At 38.6% G+C, this 18,575-nt stretch overlaps 1 protein-coding gene across 3 annotated transcripts; it reads left to right on the top strand.

Annotated features, from left to right (window-relative positions):
• Positions 1-4,616: 4,616 nt before the first annotated feature.
• On the top strand, positions 4,617-14,581 carry LOC119548001 (protein drumstick). Of its 3 annotated transcripts, none has more exons than XM_037855061.1 (3): positions 4,617-4,756; positions 10,903-11,643; positions 13,399-14,581. In XM_037855061.1, the coding sequence occupies exons 2-3, from the start codon at positions 11,423-11,425 to the stop codon at positions 13,442-13,444; spliced, it is 267 nt and encodes an 88-aa protein (XP_037710989.1). In that variant the 5' UTR covers positions 4,617-4,756; positions 10,903-11,422; the 3' UTR covers positions 13,445-14,581. The 3 variants fall into 3 exon arrangements, with proteins under 3 accessions (XP_037710989.1, XP_037710988.1, XP_037710991.1); XM_037855060.1 differs by lacking the exon at positions 4,617-4,756 and adding an exon at positions 5,143-5,347; XM_037855063.1 differs by lacking the exon at positions 4,617-4,756 and adding an exon at positions 5,143-5,347 and having other exon boundaries at positions 12,862-14,581.
• Positions 14,582-18,575: the final 3,994 nt, after the last annotated feature.

Here is an 18,575-nt window from a genome sequence, read left to right as displayed (position 1 = left end):
TTGCCCGTTTTCGACTTTGAATGAAATTTTTTTTATTTTTTGTAGTGGTTTTTTTGAGCCTCTGGCTAAAAAGCATTTTGTGAGCATAAATCGTGAGGGGATCGGATCTCTTCCATGGGTCTCCTTTTTGTGCCTCTCCGAGTTTTAAAACTCTAATCCCTAAGCAAGGCGCCACCTACCCCAGAGATTCCTTTTCCCAGTGCCCTCTCTTTGTAATTCCCCAATAAAAATGGAAAAACTAATAAATTTTGCCCAACTAGCGGACAAAGTGGGGGTTCGAAACCCAGCGGGGTGGCTACTGGAAGCACGACAGACCGAAAAAATTATTTGTTTTGTCATATATGCAAAGTCCCATAATTTATGATCTAATATACAAAAGAAAAAAGTTTCCAGAGTGAAGGATGAAAACTTCGGCGCTTCCCATTCAACAAAAAAAAAAAAAACAGAAAGAAAGAAAGAATGGGGAAGAGAAAAGAAAAGAAACAAATTCATTGAAAACTTTTAAGATTTTTGGGTTGGGTTTTGACCTGATCGCGGTGTGGGATATCTGGGATCATTGTCAACATTTTGACCGCTCGCGGTGCCCATAATCATCGGTCTATCCCCCCGCAAAAACCCGATATGCCCCTTCATCCAAAATTGGAAAGAGTGACGCCGCCGCCAACATCGATTTAAATGGAAATCAATGTAATAAAACATTTTTTTGTATTTTCACTTTGTAGCGACCTGGTTACAGTAAAAAAAATATTTTGCAAAAATAAACCCATATTAGTTAGGAGATATTTAAAGATTATTATATTTTTTTAAATTCGGTATCGTAATGGTACCATGGTTTATAATAACATAAAACTGTATCAATAATAAAAAACCATTATTGTTAGAGAATGATATAAACTAGTTTTATTTTACTGTGCAGCCAACAGTATTAAATGTCGCATAGGTTAGCCCTATCCTATTAATTTCGAATTGAAATTGTGACACCCACGCAGGCGACACCTTTGAGATTATTTGATATCCCCCAAGTTGGGAACGGAAGTTCATGTGGCGCTTAGGAAAAGACCAAAGAACTAAATTGATCGTAAATAACTTAGAATCCAGGTGGAAATGTTTAAAAAGATGTGGGCTGGTAATTTGTATAGAATGGGGATTGTGTTCCTAGGAAAATAACGCAATTTACAAGTTTTTAAGCACAAAGCGGTGAGGAATTTCCATTTAGACATTAACGAGATATGGGTTGACACCTTTTCAGTTCAATTGGTTAGTGATGGTGTTGTATGTATGAGCCGTGTTATAAAGGTCCATTTTAGGGTGGGGTTGGCTTTATATTCTTGGGGTCAAGTGGTAGAGTGATTTTATGGTAAACAAACCATTTTAAAGTTACTTGTCCCATTTGATCGTTACAAATAAATTTAAAGGCGATTAAATGGTAAAATCATTTAGTTGTAAGTATTCAGGGTATTGAGTAAGTATAAAAGAGGAATTAATCTCTTGTATTGCTTTTGTAAATCTCTTGATTCACAGCTCCTAACTAAGTTATCAAACTTGAAATTGATTTTTAAACCTGAAACCTAAACCGAACTTCCATTTGAACAATGATTCCGCCGACCCCGTCCACTTTAAAAGCTTTTGCCACACACTTTGCCTACTTCTTTATGGCAAATTAATGACCGAAAAAACGAACAAGAATTTCAAATAAACCATAAATTTTATTAATTTCTATAGCGGCTGCCTCACAAAAAGCGATAGCTATTCGTGTGTGAGTGACTGTTTTTTTTTTTTTTATCTGAACAATAGGATCGATTCATGGAGTTCTGCAGAAATACTACCGAGCCACTGCGAACCGCACCCAATTATAATAAAAAAATACATTTCGTGCGAGTGGAAAAACCTAGTCTGCTCCCACAGAAGTGACAACAAATTTAAAATTTACGAAATAAAAATTAAAATTAAATAAAACACGGTACGGAAAAAAAAGCCAAAAAATGAACAATGGACGCGGTCTGAAACCGAAAACCGAACAACGAAAATTAGCATACCAACTGAAGATCGAGACTGCATATCAAATGAGGATCCGATCAAGTTTTGTTCGGGCCAGTTCATTCAGCTGCGGATTCATTGATAGATCGTTCGCCGCTCAGTTCCGTACCCCGACTAACTGTTAAAATAGACACATCACCCAGCGACTTTACGAGCCAGCCGACCATAATTCAAATTTATGTGAAAACACAAGTCCGGGCCAAAAAAATAAATCAAGTCACGACTTTTGGTGGGGAGAGGATACACTCGGAAAAAAACCTTTTTTGATCCTTTAAAAATGATAAATATTTGTAAACAAATTAAGGAAATATTTTTTATGTCATTGGTACTTTTAGTTTAACTTGGACGCAACATTTATATTTGCTTTTTTAATCCAATTAAACGGAATAAAACTATCTTAACTTTAAATTCTTATAACATACCTTAATATTTTTCCGAATTCTTTTAATTTGTAGGATATGTGTCTCGTTTTTTCTTCAGTGAAGTGATACCCCCCGTTTTTACCACTCGCACACCTTGAATGAGGCCCAGAGACCCGAAGCTAAATGACAACTCAGCCAACTACCGTGTGCCAAATGAAGAAATAAAGATGGAACCAAGTCGAGGCCTCGTCATCATCGGAATCATCAGCATCATCGTCGCCAACTGTTGACAACGCCTTGCTGCGGTGGCTGCGGTCCAGTTTCATTATTATTAACCAAAAAGTATAAAAAAACTGAATCCAAAAAAAAACCCCAACGGATCCCATTCAACGCCCACGTCTTCGACATTTGCCTGCTTCCACAGATTCATCTGTATATTTTTGAGTATATATTTATTATAATTTTTTTTGCATCTGTCTCTGCTTTCAGCCGTGGTCTTTGTTGCCCCTCAGAAATTTATGTGACCGCATCGCTGCCGTATGAATTTTTAATTTTTCACCAATCTTCGTTTTTTCTTGTCCGGATTTGTTTGCCTTTTTAATATTGGCAATTAATGAAATTTAATACTTTTGTGTGCACTGTCTGGGGCACAAGTTTTGGGTCGTTGGAATTTTTTGCTGGCCCTAACTTTGTTTGTTGATAGATTGAGAAAGTTGGGGCAAGGTATTTGGTCAAAGTTTTAGAGACTTTGAGATGACAGATTGTCTACAGATGATGTAGAATATGGTGAAGAATATGGTCCTTATAAAATGAAGAAACAGCTGCGTAGAATAGTGTTCATAATGAAACCCCTTGATCAAGAAGTATTTTATAGCAAAGATCTTTCAAAATTGAAAGAAATATTGCATCACATTCCATGCCATGTAGGCAAAATGATTTTTTGTATCTTCTTCGAACTGTTCATAATTAGTTTCTCCTTTATAAAGAAGCTCCTCGCAATTGTCGATACGTCTCCTTTTCGAGTCCGCTGATTGCCCATTTAAAATATGCAAATTTGATCCGAAAAGCAATAAGACAGACGGAAATGGAGAAAAAACAAAAGCGAGGCGGACAAAGATGAAGCCATCAAAGTGGAGTTGCCAACGGATTGCACTTAAAAATGCCCAAAAGCAGTCGAAAATAATTTGTTAAACTTTATGGACAGGCGAAAACTTAATTAAAAACAATCCTTTTCGGGCCCACTTAATTAAAAACATTGGGTGTTAAGTTAACGAAGTTTTTTTGTTGAATGAAAGATACAATTTTTCTGTTTTCATTGAGAAATCGTAAAAGATAAACAGATATGGTGAGGCAAAAAAGATAAACAGACCATTAATATGGTGTTTTTTTCTGTTTTATTTTTCTTGGGGTCTAAAGAGGCCACACAAGAAGAAGAGGAACAACAAAGGCGGAGGCGGCAAAGCCAAAGGAAATGCGAGAAAAAGTTTCCCAGGCCCTGAAAACAAAATGGAGCTCCACAAAAAAAAAAGAAATAAGAAAAATATACAAAAAAATTGAGTACTGCGTAATACGGTTGCTCTGCTCTGCCACTGGTTTTTATATATCGCCTCTCGCTCGCACACAAAACGGGTTAAGAAGCAGTTAAAAAGAGGGTAAGAGGGAAAGAGAGAGCGGGTGCGCGAGTGAGAGGGACAGACAGAGAGCGCCGCCTAAGGCCACGCCCACAACTATAAAAATATGCACAGGTATAGGTGAAAGAAAGTTACTTTTTAACCGAACAGCAGCTAGATGGAAAGAGAGGGAGTCCAAGAAAATGCCAAGAAATCGTAGCTGTATTAACTTGAATTTACCAACACATCTTGCACTCATTAGCAGCCTGAGCTTAATTGAAATGTTGGCTTACTTAAGCTTAATTAACAGTCAACTCAGGTAACGCCTTCGAAAGCACTCAACTCAGGTAGCTCTCTCTCTCTCGCTCGCTCGCCCACTCTGCTCTCCCGTTCAGTGTCTCAGCTCGCTCTTTAGCTCATTTTCCTCTGACCAATCAGCTGAAACACTCAAAACTCGTTCGCACTCGGCCAAAGGCAGTGCGCCAGACAGAGATGGCCAACCGAGAGAGGGCTGTTAAAAAAGAGGGTAACGATAAAAAAGGAAAAACACAAAAAGTTCAACCCATCAAGCTGAAGTTTTCGATCGTAACTTTGCAGTTGACTCTCGCGCACAGAAGCGTTCGGAAGTGAAATATATTTTATTAATAATATTACCCAACACAGTGCTACCAAACAGAAATCGCATATTATTTGCGCTTTGCCTTGCCAAAATAGCAAAGGGAATTTCATTTCGGTCTTTTGCAATAGGTAAGTGGTGACGCCATTTTGTGGCTTTTTTTGTTTGGCTTCCGTTAGAAGCGACGCCATTTTGTGGCTTCCGTTTGCCAGCTACTGTACTTACGCATAAGAACTTAGGGCGAGCAAAAGAGACGGCTAGCGAGCGCTGCGCATGAGCAGTAGCTTCGGCTACTGGTCTTCGTTTTGCTTCGTTTCTCTTCGGATGACTCACACACTTACACACACACACACACAGTGCCACCGAATTGAGTAAGAGACAGGGACAGAGCGATGATCTCGCTTCCTCAACTTGCCAGCAGCGACGCCGGCAGCGACGTCGACCGAGGACGGCGGCAGAGGCGACTACTATTTCTTTCAGTTATTAGTAGCATTCATTCATTCAACTTTGTGCCGCTCGAGCGTGCGTATATAGAGTTCCCTCTCATCAGTATCAGTAACAATATCAGTAACAGTTCCTTCGCGAGTACCTTCAAAAAGAGATACAAATCGATCTATCTTACCAACGGACATACGAAAATCGCTCGGGAAAACAGCTAAGGAAATCGGTTTAACGCCACATTTCAAGCCCGAAGAACGCGTAACTCCGGTGCATCCCATTGGGTAAGTCTTTCTTCCGCCTCTCTCTGTTCAATGGCGTTCTTCGTGTTCTTCTGCTCGTCGTTCTTCCCCCTTCCACACTTGTTTCGCTACCAGTTTTACGCCGCTTTCATTGGACAACTGAAAAGTGAGCAAAGAAGAAGAAGTAAAAACCCCACACGTAACACGGGTGCGTGTATCGCCCTCTCTTTCTGCCCGGGCCTCTCTGTTTTGGGACATAGTGCGCCAGAGGGAGAGAGGGCGATGCGTCTAACATGGCGTGCGTGTGGCCAACGGAGCTTTTTCGGCCTCTGTGTGCGTGAGAAAGTGTCGCCATTTGCCAAAATGGCGGACGCCAAGTTTAAACATTTCCCTATTGGATTGTAAAAAGTTTTTACCCAAAAGTCTTGACACAAATTTCCAAATCAGGTGATTTATATTAATAGCAAATCTTCGAAGTAAATCCCCATTGGATTGTAAAATCATTTACACAAATCTTGACATAAATTTTCGATATGGGTGAATACTATAACAGCTTTAATAGTTTAAGATTCGAGACAACAAACACTTCCCTATTCCATATTCTACTCAGGGTAAAATTTGAAGAAGAAAGCATTTTTCGATTTTAAATTTAAGCATGAATTTTGAACCCTTAACTATTTAAATTTCTCTGAAAAAGGCTTTAAAATTCAACAAATTATACAAGAAACAAAATAAGAGAAGTTTTCCTTCGATTTTTTTACTAAAGAGAATTCTTTCCATTTCTGATAATATTTTTTATTGATTAAATCAATTTTTTAACAAGTTAAACTTTAGATTCCATTGATTTTTCCATGATATAATAAAAATACTGTCAGATCCTGTAGAAACTCATAAAGCCGTCGGCATTTGTTAAAATCGAACCAATGGAAGCTTAAAAAGTTGATGAGTCAGCATGAAGAAACTTCTTTAAGATTGGACAAGAGCCTAGTTTGTCGAAGGTTGATCGCAAGACGCACAAAACACAGCGAATCATCGCCAAGAATGTCCGACAGATCATCATCAGCCGTTTTGGCACAAGTTTTTAAGCTATGAGTCATGAAGTTGTGCTTCTTTTATTTGATTATGAAATACCAATGAGTACGGCTCAAACTTCCAACAGATGTTAAAAAAGTTTTGTGACTGCCTGGTATTTTGAAATACCAAAGAGTTTATCAGGTGGCCAACACTTGGTGCCAAAACTTTCATGACTCATGTAGAAAAAGGAACTATTCATGGGTACTTTTGATCTGTTTCTATTTCTCATTCCTAAGTAGTAGGGGTTTTTTCCTGAAAAAACCCGGACACTAAGAAATAATATATAAAACTTATATTTAAGTTAGTAAACTGTAACAGTGACTTTTTAAAGAATTTTTTTCTGAAGAAATCTTTAAAATCGTTGTGTTATCCAACTTAGGAACTGCTAAAAAATAGATTCTTGGTTCTGGTTTCTTGCTGTTTGCATTGAGGAACTCTGGTATTTTTACCGCTTTCTCGCGACCATTTCTTTTGCGTCTGATCTTTGACCTCGTCTGGACCTCCCGCTGCGCTTCATCAATTAGAGTCTAATTAGTTAAGCGATTACGGTAAATGGGCTCAGCTGGCAGCTAATCTCCGCCGACTTTTGAGTAACTGTCATATCTTTACGGCTAAAGGTGAGAAGCGGCCAAAATCGACTTTCTTTCGCCCCGAAATTCCCATCCGATTTGCGATGGATCTAAAGGAGATCCCTCATACCAACCCGTCATTGTATCTTGTGGTGTGTTTGTGTTTGGGGTTACCTTCCTTTGTTCCCGTTGAAGTGGCACTGCCACATATCCTAATTGTTTCCACCGACTTATTGGTTCTGTTGTCAGGACAGGACCTCGTGTGTGTGGGTGTTTTTCTGGGGAATTCTGCGCCATTAGCACAATTAGATTCGTATCAAATGGACTTCGGTGCCTTTGTCTTCCCAGCCTTATGTCCTTTTATTGTCATTTATTCTCGCTTCGGTTTTTTTTCTTTTTTTCACTTTTCGGTTGTAATTTTTAATGGCACCTTGCCAACTCACTGTCCGCCTCCTAAAAAAAAAATAAAGGGATGGTAACAGATGAGAGGTGAAAGAAGTGTGGTAATCGCTTTTGACCATATCCCACGTCCTTCGACGTGTGTGTCACTGCTTTGAGCCCTTTTTTGGACCCAGTTTTTGAGCCTGTTATCGCCCATACCGCTACACATTTATCTCGGGGTGTTAAACTGTAACTCTCGAGACTCGTATTCGTGGAAGTGACCGACGCACTTACTCTGCACTTCTTATGTTGCCATCGCCAGAGATCTCTCCATATATAATCTCACCCTCTGTTTGCAGTTTGCCATTTTATTTCTCTTTGCCATCGGTGCAAATCTAATTTCACGCAGCATTAACGCCTTTCGCATGCCCTTCACACGGAAACCCAAAGTCCAGAGTCAGGATCACGCTGTGCGAAAGATCTCTTCAGATCTCCATATCTCAACCTGGCCGTCCAAAAAGTGTGTGTGTACAACACTAATTATTTTGAGTGCGGATTAATGGGATTATCTTTGCGTTGGACAACAGTTTATTATACAATATTTGGACAGTTTTCCCTCCGTTTCTGTGGGTGTTCGTTTTCCGCTTAAGCGGATTGCTATTCGCAGTTGCCAAATACTAACAGTTGGAGATCGCTTGGAATCCCGGATCAAACAAGCTGCCAAGTAACGCCCGCTTGGATTTTGGCATGATGTTGCACAGGTTGTGCGCTGGATTTTGATGATTGTTTTGCTTGGATTTTCAACGGACTAGATTGATCTGCTTAGTTGATCTCAAGATTGGGTCTTTTAAACATAAGAACATGTAGGTCTTACTGAGTTAGGGTTATGAGACTGACTTTCACCGGTAAACTTGTGTACTATTCTCTTCTTAAAACTCTTTGAAATTTGTATAAACTGGATTATTTCTTAATGACATTTTACAATATTAAATGATCCTAAATACTTTACAAGAACCCAAACTTATCACGCAATAGGATAGTCCTTCTGCCATTGGAAACCTTTATTATTTAAATTCCCCAACTCACTTAACCTTCCAAATTGATGGGCTCACTCAATTGTCAGCTCGAATTTCACCGCTCTCAAGGGTTTTCCCTCTGTCATCCCAACTCTGCAGACAATTTCATCGTCGTTCGAGGCATCCAGCAAATGGCCAAATAGAGTGCTTAACCCCGGAGAGCAACCCGTGGCTAATGCTGCTCCACTTAGGCCCAAGCTCCCAGAGACAAAGTAAATGCAAATAAAAATCCACGTACAAATCCAAATCCGAGTCCAAATCCAAAGCAAGGCATAGCCAAATGCGAGACCGATCGGTGCGGAGAAACCCGGACCCAAAAGAATCCATATCGAATGGATGGCCTTATGCAGGCGCCCTGTGTCGCATGATTAACGGCGTTAAAATGCCAATGTGACGCCACATTGTGTACACAAATTAACATTGGAGGAGTCCCTCTTTTGGCCAGGCTTTTGAGCCGATCTGAGCCGAGCCTCAGTCTCCCGCCAGACATGACCAATGCGATCAGCGACCCAAACCTCTGCAGCTCACCCACTGGGGAAAAAAGGGCTATCAAAATTAGGAGTTAGAAGATTAGAGTAAAAGGTTAAATAAATTAAATCATATTTTTAATTATAGAGGTCATTGCTTGCAGTAGTAATCCAAAAGTCAGAAGATGTAATGTTCTAACACCTAACTCAATCAGGAAAACTTTATAAAAGTAAAATAAAACATATAATCTTTTTAATATTATACCTTTTGTAAAACTTGTTATTTAAAACCATAGATTTCTTATATTTATAAATGTGCAATCGAAAGGAATCATTATAATTTTTAAGCAAAATTGAAAATTTAATCAGAACCATTTTCTCCGAGTGCAGGACTCAAGCCAGACTCAGTGTTATAATTTGAATATGTTTAGTGGGCATTAATGTTATAATGACAATAACTACGTACCGTCTGCGGCCGGTGCAGCACCCGCTGTGACGTTTGCCTTTTGTTGTCAACGTTAGCTCCCCGATCGCCGGTCCCCAAACCGTACCCGTTTCCATTTCCATTCCCATTCCGCATCTGAATCCAAGTCCCAGTCCCAATCCCATTCCCAATCCCATTCCCATTCCCAAAAGTGTTCCAGCTGCGAGCTGAAAGCACCATAACATATAAATAAATATCGAAATCGGGTCTTGCCGAGACGCTTGTCGCTACCAGTCAGCGCTGGCTTTTGTTTCGCGCAGAAAAATTCCCGTATACCCCGAGCGAAACAAAAAGGCCAGTAAATCTGGAAAATATATATCCCGAAACGAAAAGGCCAGGGAAAAAAATCCAGAAATCCAGCGGCGCCGAAATGACAAAAATAAAATTACATAAAAAATAACAGTTGTTAACTACCGCGCGGGGGAGAAGGGAAAAAAGTCATCGATGGGCATAAATTTGTATCGGCTACGCAAGGCGCCAATTAAAAATAAACTTGTTACAGCGCCACCTTAATGAAGTGGCCAAAAACAGGGAGATTTTGGCAACTGTACTTGGTCATAACGCGGCGGGGGAGTTTTCAAAAGGAATTGGCTCGTCTGCGAGATGACTCAGTTAATTTAGAAATGCAAAACCGACCATGGGAACTTGGGTATTTATGGATATTCCTTTATTAAATTTGGTATGGAGGTCATTGTGTTATAAAAAATTCTTTCAAAAAGGTTTTTATTGGTGTTCCAGCCTTTAAGCTTATTGGTTTCCAAGGTATTTGTGTCATTTTATAGGGATCATTTAGTAGACTTTTGGTGAAATGTTGAGAAAGCTGTTATTAATAGTTATAATGTTTACAAATAGGTAATTGAATAATTGTGTTTTGCGGAAGTTAAGTACAGACCTGCTCCGTCAATGAACTTCGCTATAGGTTTGAAAGAAAATGTATATATTTAGGTATATATATCCAGAGACAACGGTGAACAATCCTTGGTGTCGCTGGAGACAAATTATTATAAAGTCCGCCGAAGGTTAGCAACTGTGAAAAACAGTTGTCCGGACGTCTTGGTGATTTGTAAATGTCAACACCGCGTCCGAGGTGCGGATTTGGTTGCCTTTAATGAGTCATGGCCGATTCCATGTTGCGTGATCTTGACGTATTGTGGTTGCCGCACATATGAATACTGTTGTGGTTAAGATAATGACACCTGGGCTTAACCATAAATTAGTTAAACTGTTGATCAACAGAAGCTTAGTCCAGTGTATCTCACTAAAGTGTTGCTGAATACGTGACGTCTTGGTTTTTTAAACGACACCTAACTTTCCGAATTTATAGTTTATTTTTTTACTATTAGAATTTTAACTATATATATTAATCTCTGAAATGTAATACGCAGTTAATAGAAATCTTAAATTTACCTTGCTATTCATTTGACCGCAGCTGTTTGGATTTAAGTTGGGGATATTTATATATATTCCGCTTGAAATTTATTGACCCATAAAAGTTGTCGCAGGCGTTGCTAACTTTATTTAAACTTTGCGTCTCCCTCTGTTTTAGGTGTTTGCCTTAAAGTGCGCCATAAACTAAAAGCCAAACCTAAAAGTCGGCGGAGAGGAAAAAAATAAATAACGCCCACCGAAACGCAACACCACCTACTGGTCACCCGTGAAAAACCGTGAAAAAAAGGGGGAGGAGAGGTGAAATCACAGAGCAGCGATATACGGGCCAAAAAGATAAAGCCGGCAGGAGGAAGAGGAAGCGACGTTGCCGCTTTTCACCGACCAATCAGCCAAAAAGGCAGCAATTAAACCCGGTGTTATCTGGGTAGATAGCGATTAGAGGTGTCGAGAAAATAAACCCCATTGAGTGGAAAATCCCCCTCTGAAGAGCCGAACTGAGCGCCATAGAGAGAGGGCTGAAAGGCGGGAGTGGACCCTATAGAAATACCCATTTGCCGAGAGCGGGAGTACCCAGTTTTGAGAGCCCCGAGCGATATTTAACCGCCACACTTGGAGCACCCCACTCAAGCACTCAAACACTCAACCGCCGAGCAGAAGTACACATATCGCCTGTCAAAATGTTTGCTGTAATGCGAATCGACAACGATGACTGCCGGTCCGATTTCCGCCGCAAGATGCGTCCGAAGTGCGAGTTCATTTGCAAGTACTGCCAGCGGCGATTCACCAAGCCGTACAACCTGATGATCCACGAGCGCACCCACAAGTCCCCCGAGATCACCTATTCGTGCGAGGTGTGCGGCAAGTACTTTAAGCAGCGGGACAACCTGCGCCAGCACAGGTAAGCCATATCCTCCATCCCGTACAGTTCAAAAGTTCCCCAAGTCCCATCATCCATATTCCCCATATAAACCGCACAGAAAACTTTTCCCTCTTGAAACGGATTTCATATGATTTTAATGCAGATTTATTCCATATTCAAATTCCAAAACAAAATTCCTTATTAGTTCATAATTGCCTTTTAAAGTGCACTTTATATTTGCTGAAAACAAGTAAAACAAATATTTTCTCACTTGAGAATTCTTATAAATATAATAAAACCGCTAATTGCTCACAAGTGCTTACATCAACGGTTTAATGTAACACTTTCTGATGAAAATCATATTAAATCAATATATTTAAATTAGGCAAAAATCGATAAAAACCATTATGATTAATTTCTGGGTGTAAATATGTAAATATCGAAGCTAACTGAAAATATCGAAAATCGTTATTTTTATGGTGTTGGTTGTGGGAAATCAAAACAAATTATTTTTAATTCACCTTAAGTAAAAGAATAAAAACTTACGGTTATAGGGAAAGTTTTACTTGAAAAATTAAAATAAAGATTACATGGAAAATCCCCTTTGAATAGATACATATATTAGAGTTGAACTCATAAATGTAGGTTATAAATAAATAAAAATAACTAGGGAAACTTTGAGTCCCCTGAAATATTTAAATTTTAATGTACAATTCAGTAGGTTCTAATAGATAATTATATGTAAAACAAAACCAGAACAAAATATCTTTGAATTATTTATTCACGCAATTAACAATGCAAAACATTAATACATGGCTAACACTCTGACAGGATAAATTAAACTCTAGATTATCTCTCAATAACTTTAACAATTATATTGATTTCGAGCAACAGTCTTTAATTGGGTAAATATTTGACCAAACAATATTCTTTAATATATTGAAAATCCTTAATAAATATATAATAAATTTTTGGTATCTATAAGTTCCATACGTTTACACAGACTAACATGAAATATTTGAGATAACCATCGAATTTTCCGAATCAAAAGCTCTTTTTGATTGAATAAAAAGCTTGATCACATTATCTGCACACTCTCATATGCATACATAAACACCTAACCAACCATAAAAGAGCCGAAATAATTTTTTTGGGCTGTCAGCAACGCTTTGTAATATTACTATATATTATTGTAATTTTTTTTGCTACATCACGAATTATTCTCTATTTTTCTGTTTCTCTCTCTTCTATTTGTAGATGTAGTCAGTGTGTTTGGCGATAAGCTAAAATACCATATAAACATATATATAAATATATATAAAAACCACACACAGAGCAATATATAAAGTAAAACCGATATCTAAGCACCGCAGCACCAACAACAGCACGCAATATCACAGCTATATCTTACACACACATAATGAATGAATGAATGGGATCTGATGAGGCAACTGCAACACACCCCGCCTACTTCTTCATGCACCACTCTTTAAATATATATATATATATACATACCTGCAACAGCAGCAACTGCAATATTGCTTAAGCTACTAGATGCAATCTACAGCCACGACAAGCAATTATAGTGAATGGAATGCTAAGTTCAGGTGTTGGTTTTCAATTTATTCGGTTATCTGTTCTATACAATGCACTTGCCACGCCCCCATCAACAGCAGACAAAAACAAAGTATACAAATGTTGCGCAGGCGCAGCACAACAGCAACAGTTGCAGCAGTTGCAACAGTTCCAGCGAACATTGCAACAGCAGCCGCATATTATCAATAATATTTGCAGAAATCTACACATGGACACTTGTGGGCGTGGCTGCTTCGGAAAGTGATAGAGGAGCACCAACATAGCAACCAGCAACCAGCAACTTGCAACATCTAATAGTTGAGAGCTTGCAACATCCTAAAATGCAGTACATAATAAAATGCAGCTCTTGAAGGTACAAAAACTGAAGAAAGCAACAGCAATAGCTGCAATAATGTAAAAATATAACATCTAGAAAACTTATACTTGCAACTGTTACATTAAATTCTGAGACACGTCTAGCCAACAGCAACATGCAACATCCAGAAGACGTAAAAACAAAACCATCACATTAACCATCCACACCCAGCAAGAGAAAAATCATCGGAAGTCCCGGCAGAATTCACTAAAATACCTAACAGCAACACATGCAACACAACAGCAACATGTTGCTGCTGACTTCCTCAAGTGTGTTGCCCGTGTTGCCAGCGAAAGTGCAATTAAGCCAAAGCTTTTTGTGCTTTTCAAAATGCAGACAACAGCAGCCACACACACAGAGCAACACAACAGCAGCATGCAACGTGCAACAACCTACAACAGCAACATGCGACAACAATCAGCTGCAATTATCTTGCCTTAAAAATATTAAAGATTTATACACATACAACCACTCTCGCTATATTTTATGAATAATACAAATTAATTACAATTTAATAATATTATTAAAAATGCAAGAAATCAAAAAACAAACACCCAACCACATACATCATAAGTATTTGTATTTTAAAATCGAAAGAAAAACACGTTGAAAATGTATTACATAAAATTAATAATAATTAATAATAATAATAAAAACAATTATTAAATAAATATTTACGATATGCGATTGTTTTGTTTAAGTTTAAATTTTAAATAAATAGAAAGAAAAGCGAAAAATTATGCGTAAAATCAACGAAAAATAATGAAAAAAATGTTTTTTGTTTTTGTTTCCTTCTTTTAAGTGCCCGGCAATAAGATTGTAAATGTTTTCCAGCTATTTATAATAAAAAAATGAATTAATTAATAATGCCATCCTCCCTCTGGACATTTTCTGTTTTATTTTCCTCGAATAAAGCAGCTAAAACGATAACAGCAATTTATAAATATACCTAATTTAAACGGCGAAACAATAAGTAATTAAATAAACATATTTATACAATTAAAAGAAATCATAAAAACCCAACAATAAATGCGTTTTTCTGTGGGATACATGAAGATCTTCAACAAGGGGATTACAAATTGTTTAAAGGTGAATTTTAATTAGCCAAGTGGTGACTATATCAATCAAATTTAAGTAAAAGTTCAGTTTTCCCATCACAAAGCCTGAATAGTTGAATAAAGGTTTCTCCACAGCTTTTTTTAAAGAATCGCATATTCATTATGCAGTTGCGGGCTTAAGTGATTGTGTTAATTAATTCTAATTTGTAATTACACAAAACATCAGTTACTTGACAGGTTACAGCGTAGTTCTATGGAAGAGATATTTCTACGTGTTTCATATTTGTGTAATTGCACTTTATTATTAGTGATTACATTCAGAACTTGTTTGTTTGCTATTAAGGCAGTTAGGAACATGTAAACATATAGTTTTCAATGGGCAATTGAATTGACCGAATAGTTAGGCAGTGATTAGTTAAGGGGAGAATTACTTAAATATTTCAAAATATTTGATTTGTTTTGATAGATAAGAAACGGTTCGGAGCTGAACTTGTTCATCTGCAAAATGATTCTTTTTGTTAATACTAAGAAATGAATTTGGAAAACAATTCATTTCTAGCACTAGGAATAAAACACATTTTGAATAATACCCTAAATTTTCAAACAGACAACTGATCGAATTCTTATCTGCAGCACGTGGGTGTACGCACTGTGTGCTCAGGCAACTTCTCACCTCCGATGTGTGGCCCGTATCTCCCCTTTGCGAGAACCCACTGTACCTGTGAGGGATGCGATAATCAATTCATCGCAACGTTTGCCTAGCATTTAGGTTAACTATTTACCGACAATTAAGCAAACTATTAAGACCAACTGCTCCTTTGTCGGCTCGCACAATTGGTAAATACGTAAATACCGTCGGGTAAAAGAGAGGGGCATATATAATTTCACATGCGATCATAAATCATTTCCCAAGTTCGAAATTCGAAATTTCCAGGTCCCTTCGGCCCGCTGCGTTCGTGTTAATTAAATATTGACTATGTTTTGATAAGCCATAACATTTGCCCCGCGGAGGGAGTCCTCACTCCGATTTCAGGTTCGATTTTCCACAAATTTAAATGTTAGCACTACGCGGCAGGATCCCAGAAAAGGGAGAAAAAGATACCAAACCCACGGCGAGTTGCACATAATGAAAGCGTTTCCAAATGCGAAACGAATGCTGGAACAGCTACTGTGGTGAGTGTGGGCCAGGACATATAGACATATAGATATTGGGCCTGTGGCCGAAATGCGGCCTGTGGTTATCGCGGCAGGTACAAAAGTGGTCAGAATAATAGGGAGGGTCACCGGGCGATCGAAAAATGTAGCTGAAGTGCTGACTTGAACGTTGTCCTGGTGCTGGTAAACAGTAGGGAAGGGGGCTGTTGGTTGGAACACTTGTTTCCTACTTTGCTATATAATGTAAAATATAAAATCAGAATAACTCACTCTTAAACTTTTTGAAATAATTTAATTTAGTTGCTTCTAGTAACAATTTAGGTAACTTACTTTTCTTAGTACTTTTACCAAAGTACAACTACAACTGAAAAGCTGATTGATGCCATCTAACATTGTGTCGAAACAATTGACTTTTCCGATTTACAAGACGTCCCAACCTATGTTAGTAGGTTTAATTATGCTTCCCAAATATTTAAAATAAAACTCAACTAATAAAAATATTATTAAATTGCCAGGATCTTGATTAAGTTACCAAATTTAACTTATACCATTTCAACATTTCTTCAACAAGTAATAAAATAGGTGGATCTAATTTAAATATTTGAAATTACCTTTTATATCTTATTTTTATATGTTCCTTTTATATATTCCTGCTTAGATATTTTTGTTTGAACACTTTATCAAGGTTTAGTGAACTCTACAACTACTTCCGACGCATATTCTCTGAATTTCCCAACGAAGAGGGTAAGCAAGCCCGATTTTTCGCAATTGGCATGCACTGGGATTGGTCTCACATTTCTCGGTGGCACTTCTATTATTTTGACCTCCACTGTGGAGCGGCATGTGGTCGCCTTCCGAGGCACGTGTGGTTTTCCAGCTAACCGCTGGAGAGGCTGCTGCATCCGCCGCTTCCTGCTGCTGCTTATGGCATTAACCTAAACTGTTTCCACCTTCCCGGCCAAAAGGACGACGGCCACGCAGTTGGACTCCGAAATGGCATCGAAAAGGAGTCAGTATCGGTGGTATCGGAGTCAACATTCAGAGTCAAATCCGGGCCAGAAAGAAGGCCCAAACGGAGGCCCGCTGTGTGCGCCGTCACCCGCTGATTTTTTGGCCGCACATTGGTTAGGTTTCGAGACCCAACCAAAACTGAACTAAGCCAAACCGATCCTTTTCGATACGACACATATCGCAAATGGTCAGGGGAGAGGCACTGCCCACCCACTCGCAGTCAACTGAATATATTATATAAATGGCTTAGAAAAGAGTCATCGAATTATAATATCACCAAAGGTAAAGATACAAATGTATAGGACATATATTTTTGTAGTCGGCAAATTATATATTCCAAATATTCTCAATCAAATTTTTGTCTAGTCCATATTTATTTAATGAGCCTATCCCTTATTCAAAAAAATAGTAAAAAACTTTTATTTTTATTTGATGATTATTTAACCATCAAATTAACTATTAAATTAATCGATTTCGGTCATCTTTTTGGCCAGGCCCAAAACTGATTCAACACCTCGGTAGCGCAATCACCATTTCCGCCTCTCAAAGTGTGACAACTTGGGTTTTTTTAAGTGCAAATGCAGATTTCTTTTATGGCCTGATTCACCACTCTTCATAACCGCTGAGTGGCCACCAAAAAAATGTAAAACTTATTTCTCATCCGACTGACTCATTCAAATTTCTATCCAAGTCTGGCAGATTTATCTCACGCAGTCTCATCTAAGCGAGATATTTGGCAACAGGTTCCAGTTTTTAGCCTCCTCCAACTGATAAAAACTGATCTCGGAGGTGCGACGAGTCGGCAGCAGATATATCTGGCCAACTGGGCAGCAACCTCAGCAGCAGATTCCAACTCATCAGACCTTTCGGCATTCAGATTCAGACTTTGGGACCCGTTAAGAGACGGTGTCTAACTCATTAGATGTCATTTGGTGATAAACACTTGAAATACTCTACATGAGCGTGGTATAACTGTTGGAAAACCTGTTTTGACAGATGTACTTTAATTTTAAAAGGTTAAGTATAGATATGGAAAAGAAAGGTTAATGCTCTTTGTTAATTAAAGAGAATTACCTTTAAAATGCGTGTCCTTATGTCTTATTATATTACCTTAAACACAAGAGATGGGTAAAAAAATTGGGTATTATAATATTTTCTAAAACATTCTTAAATTCGAAGGGGATCCCATCTTCGATCTTAAAAGACCACTAATTTGCACGTAATAAGTGACAGTGGGTCTGGCCATATATACTTACACCCGAGAGTCGTAGCCCCCGATCCGATAGCATCAGTGCGACGTATTGGAATGCCTCACCAGGTTGTCATCACGTAGGATCGCATAATTCAGCTTTTTACGGCTAACGGGCGGCCGCTCCTGTGGCGGCTGCTGTATGTGCAATTAAAAGATCCCAACTACCATAAAGTGCAGAGAGCAAGGCACTCTATATAAAGAATCTACACCCTCAGAAGTACGCATCTATATATATAAAACGTATATATGTATAATAACTGAACGGATTCCAAAAGCGGCACGTACAAACCCGCGGCTATTTGTCTGCTGACTTGTCTGCCTGCTTCTTAACTTATTTTCCTTTATTTATTTATTTTTGTTCCGCATTTTTTCAGTTGCTTTTCGGTTTGTCTTGCCCGGCATTGTGATTGTGGCGAAGCCGAAAAGATTTGTGGCCGGCCAAGACTTCAGATCCCGGTCGAGGTCCAGGACCAGGACCAGATCTCCAGCCCCAAACCATGTTCACTACCCAGTCGCAGTTCCAACTTTGGCTGCCTGTCGCTTT

Source organism: Drosophila subpulchrella, chromosome 2L (assembly GCF_014743375.2).
Source record: "Drosophila subpulchrella strain 33 F10 #4 breed RU33 chromosome 2L, RU_Dsub_v1.1 Primary Assembly, whole genome shotgun sequence".
Lineage (NCBI taxonomy): Eukaryota > Metazoa > Arthropoda > Insecta > Diptera > Drosophilidae > Drosophila > Drosophila subpulchrella.
Note: the sequence above shows the minus strand (reverse complement) of the source record. Positions and strands in the feature narration are given on the sequence as shown.

Coding starts and splice junctions, on each gene's coding strand:
- LOC119548001 (XM_037855061.1), top strand. CDS start 11,423: ATGTTTGCTGTAATGCGAATCGACAACGATGACTGCCGGTCCGATTTC. Junction 11,644..13,398: donor GACAACCTGCGCCAGCACAG/GTAAGCCATATC, acceptor TAATATTTGCAG/AAATCTACACATGGACACTT.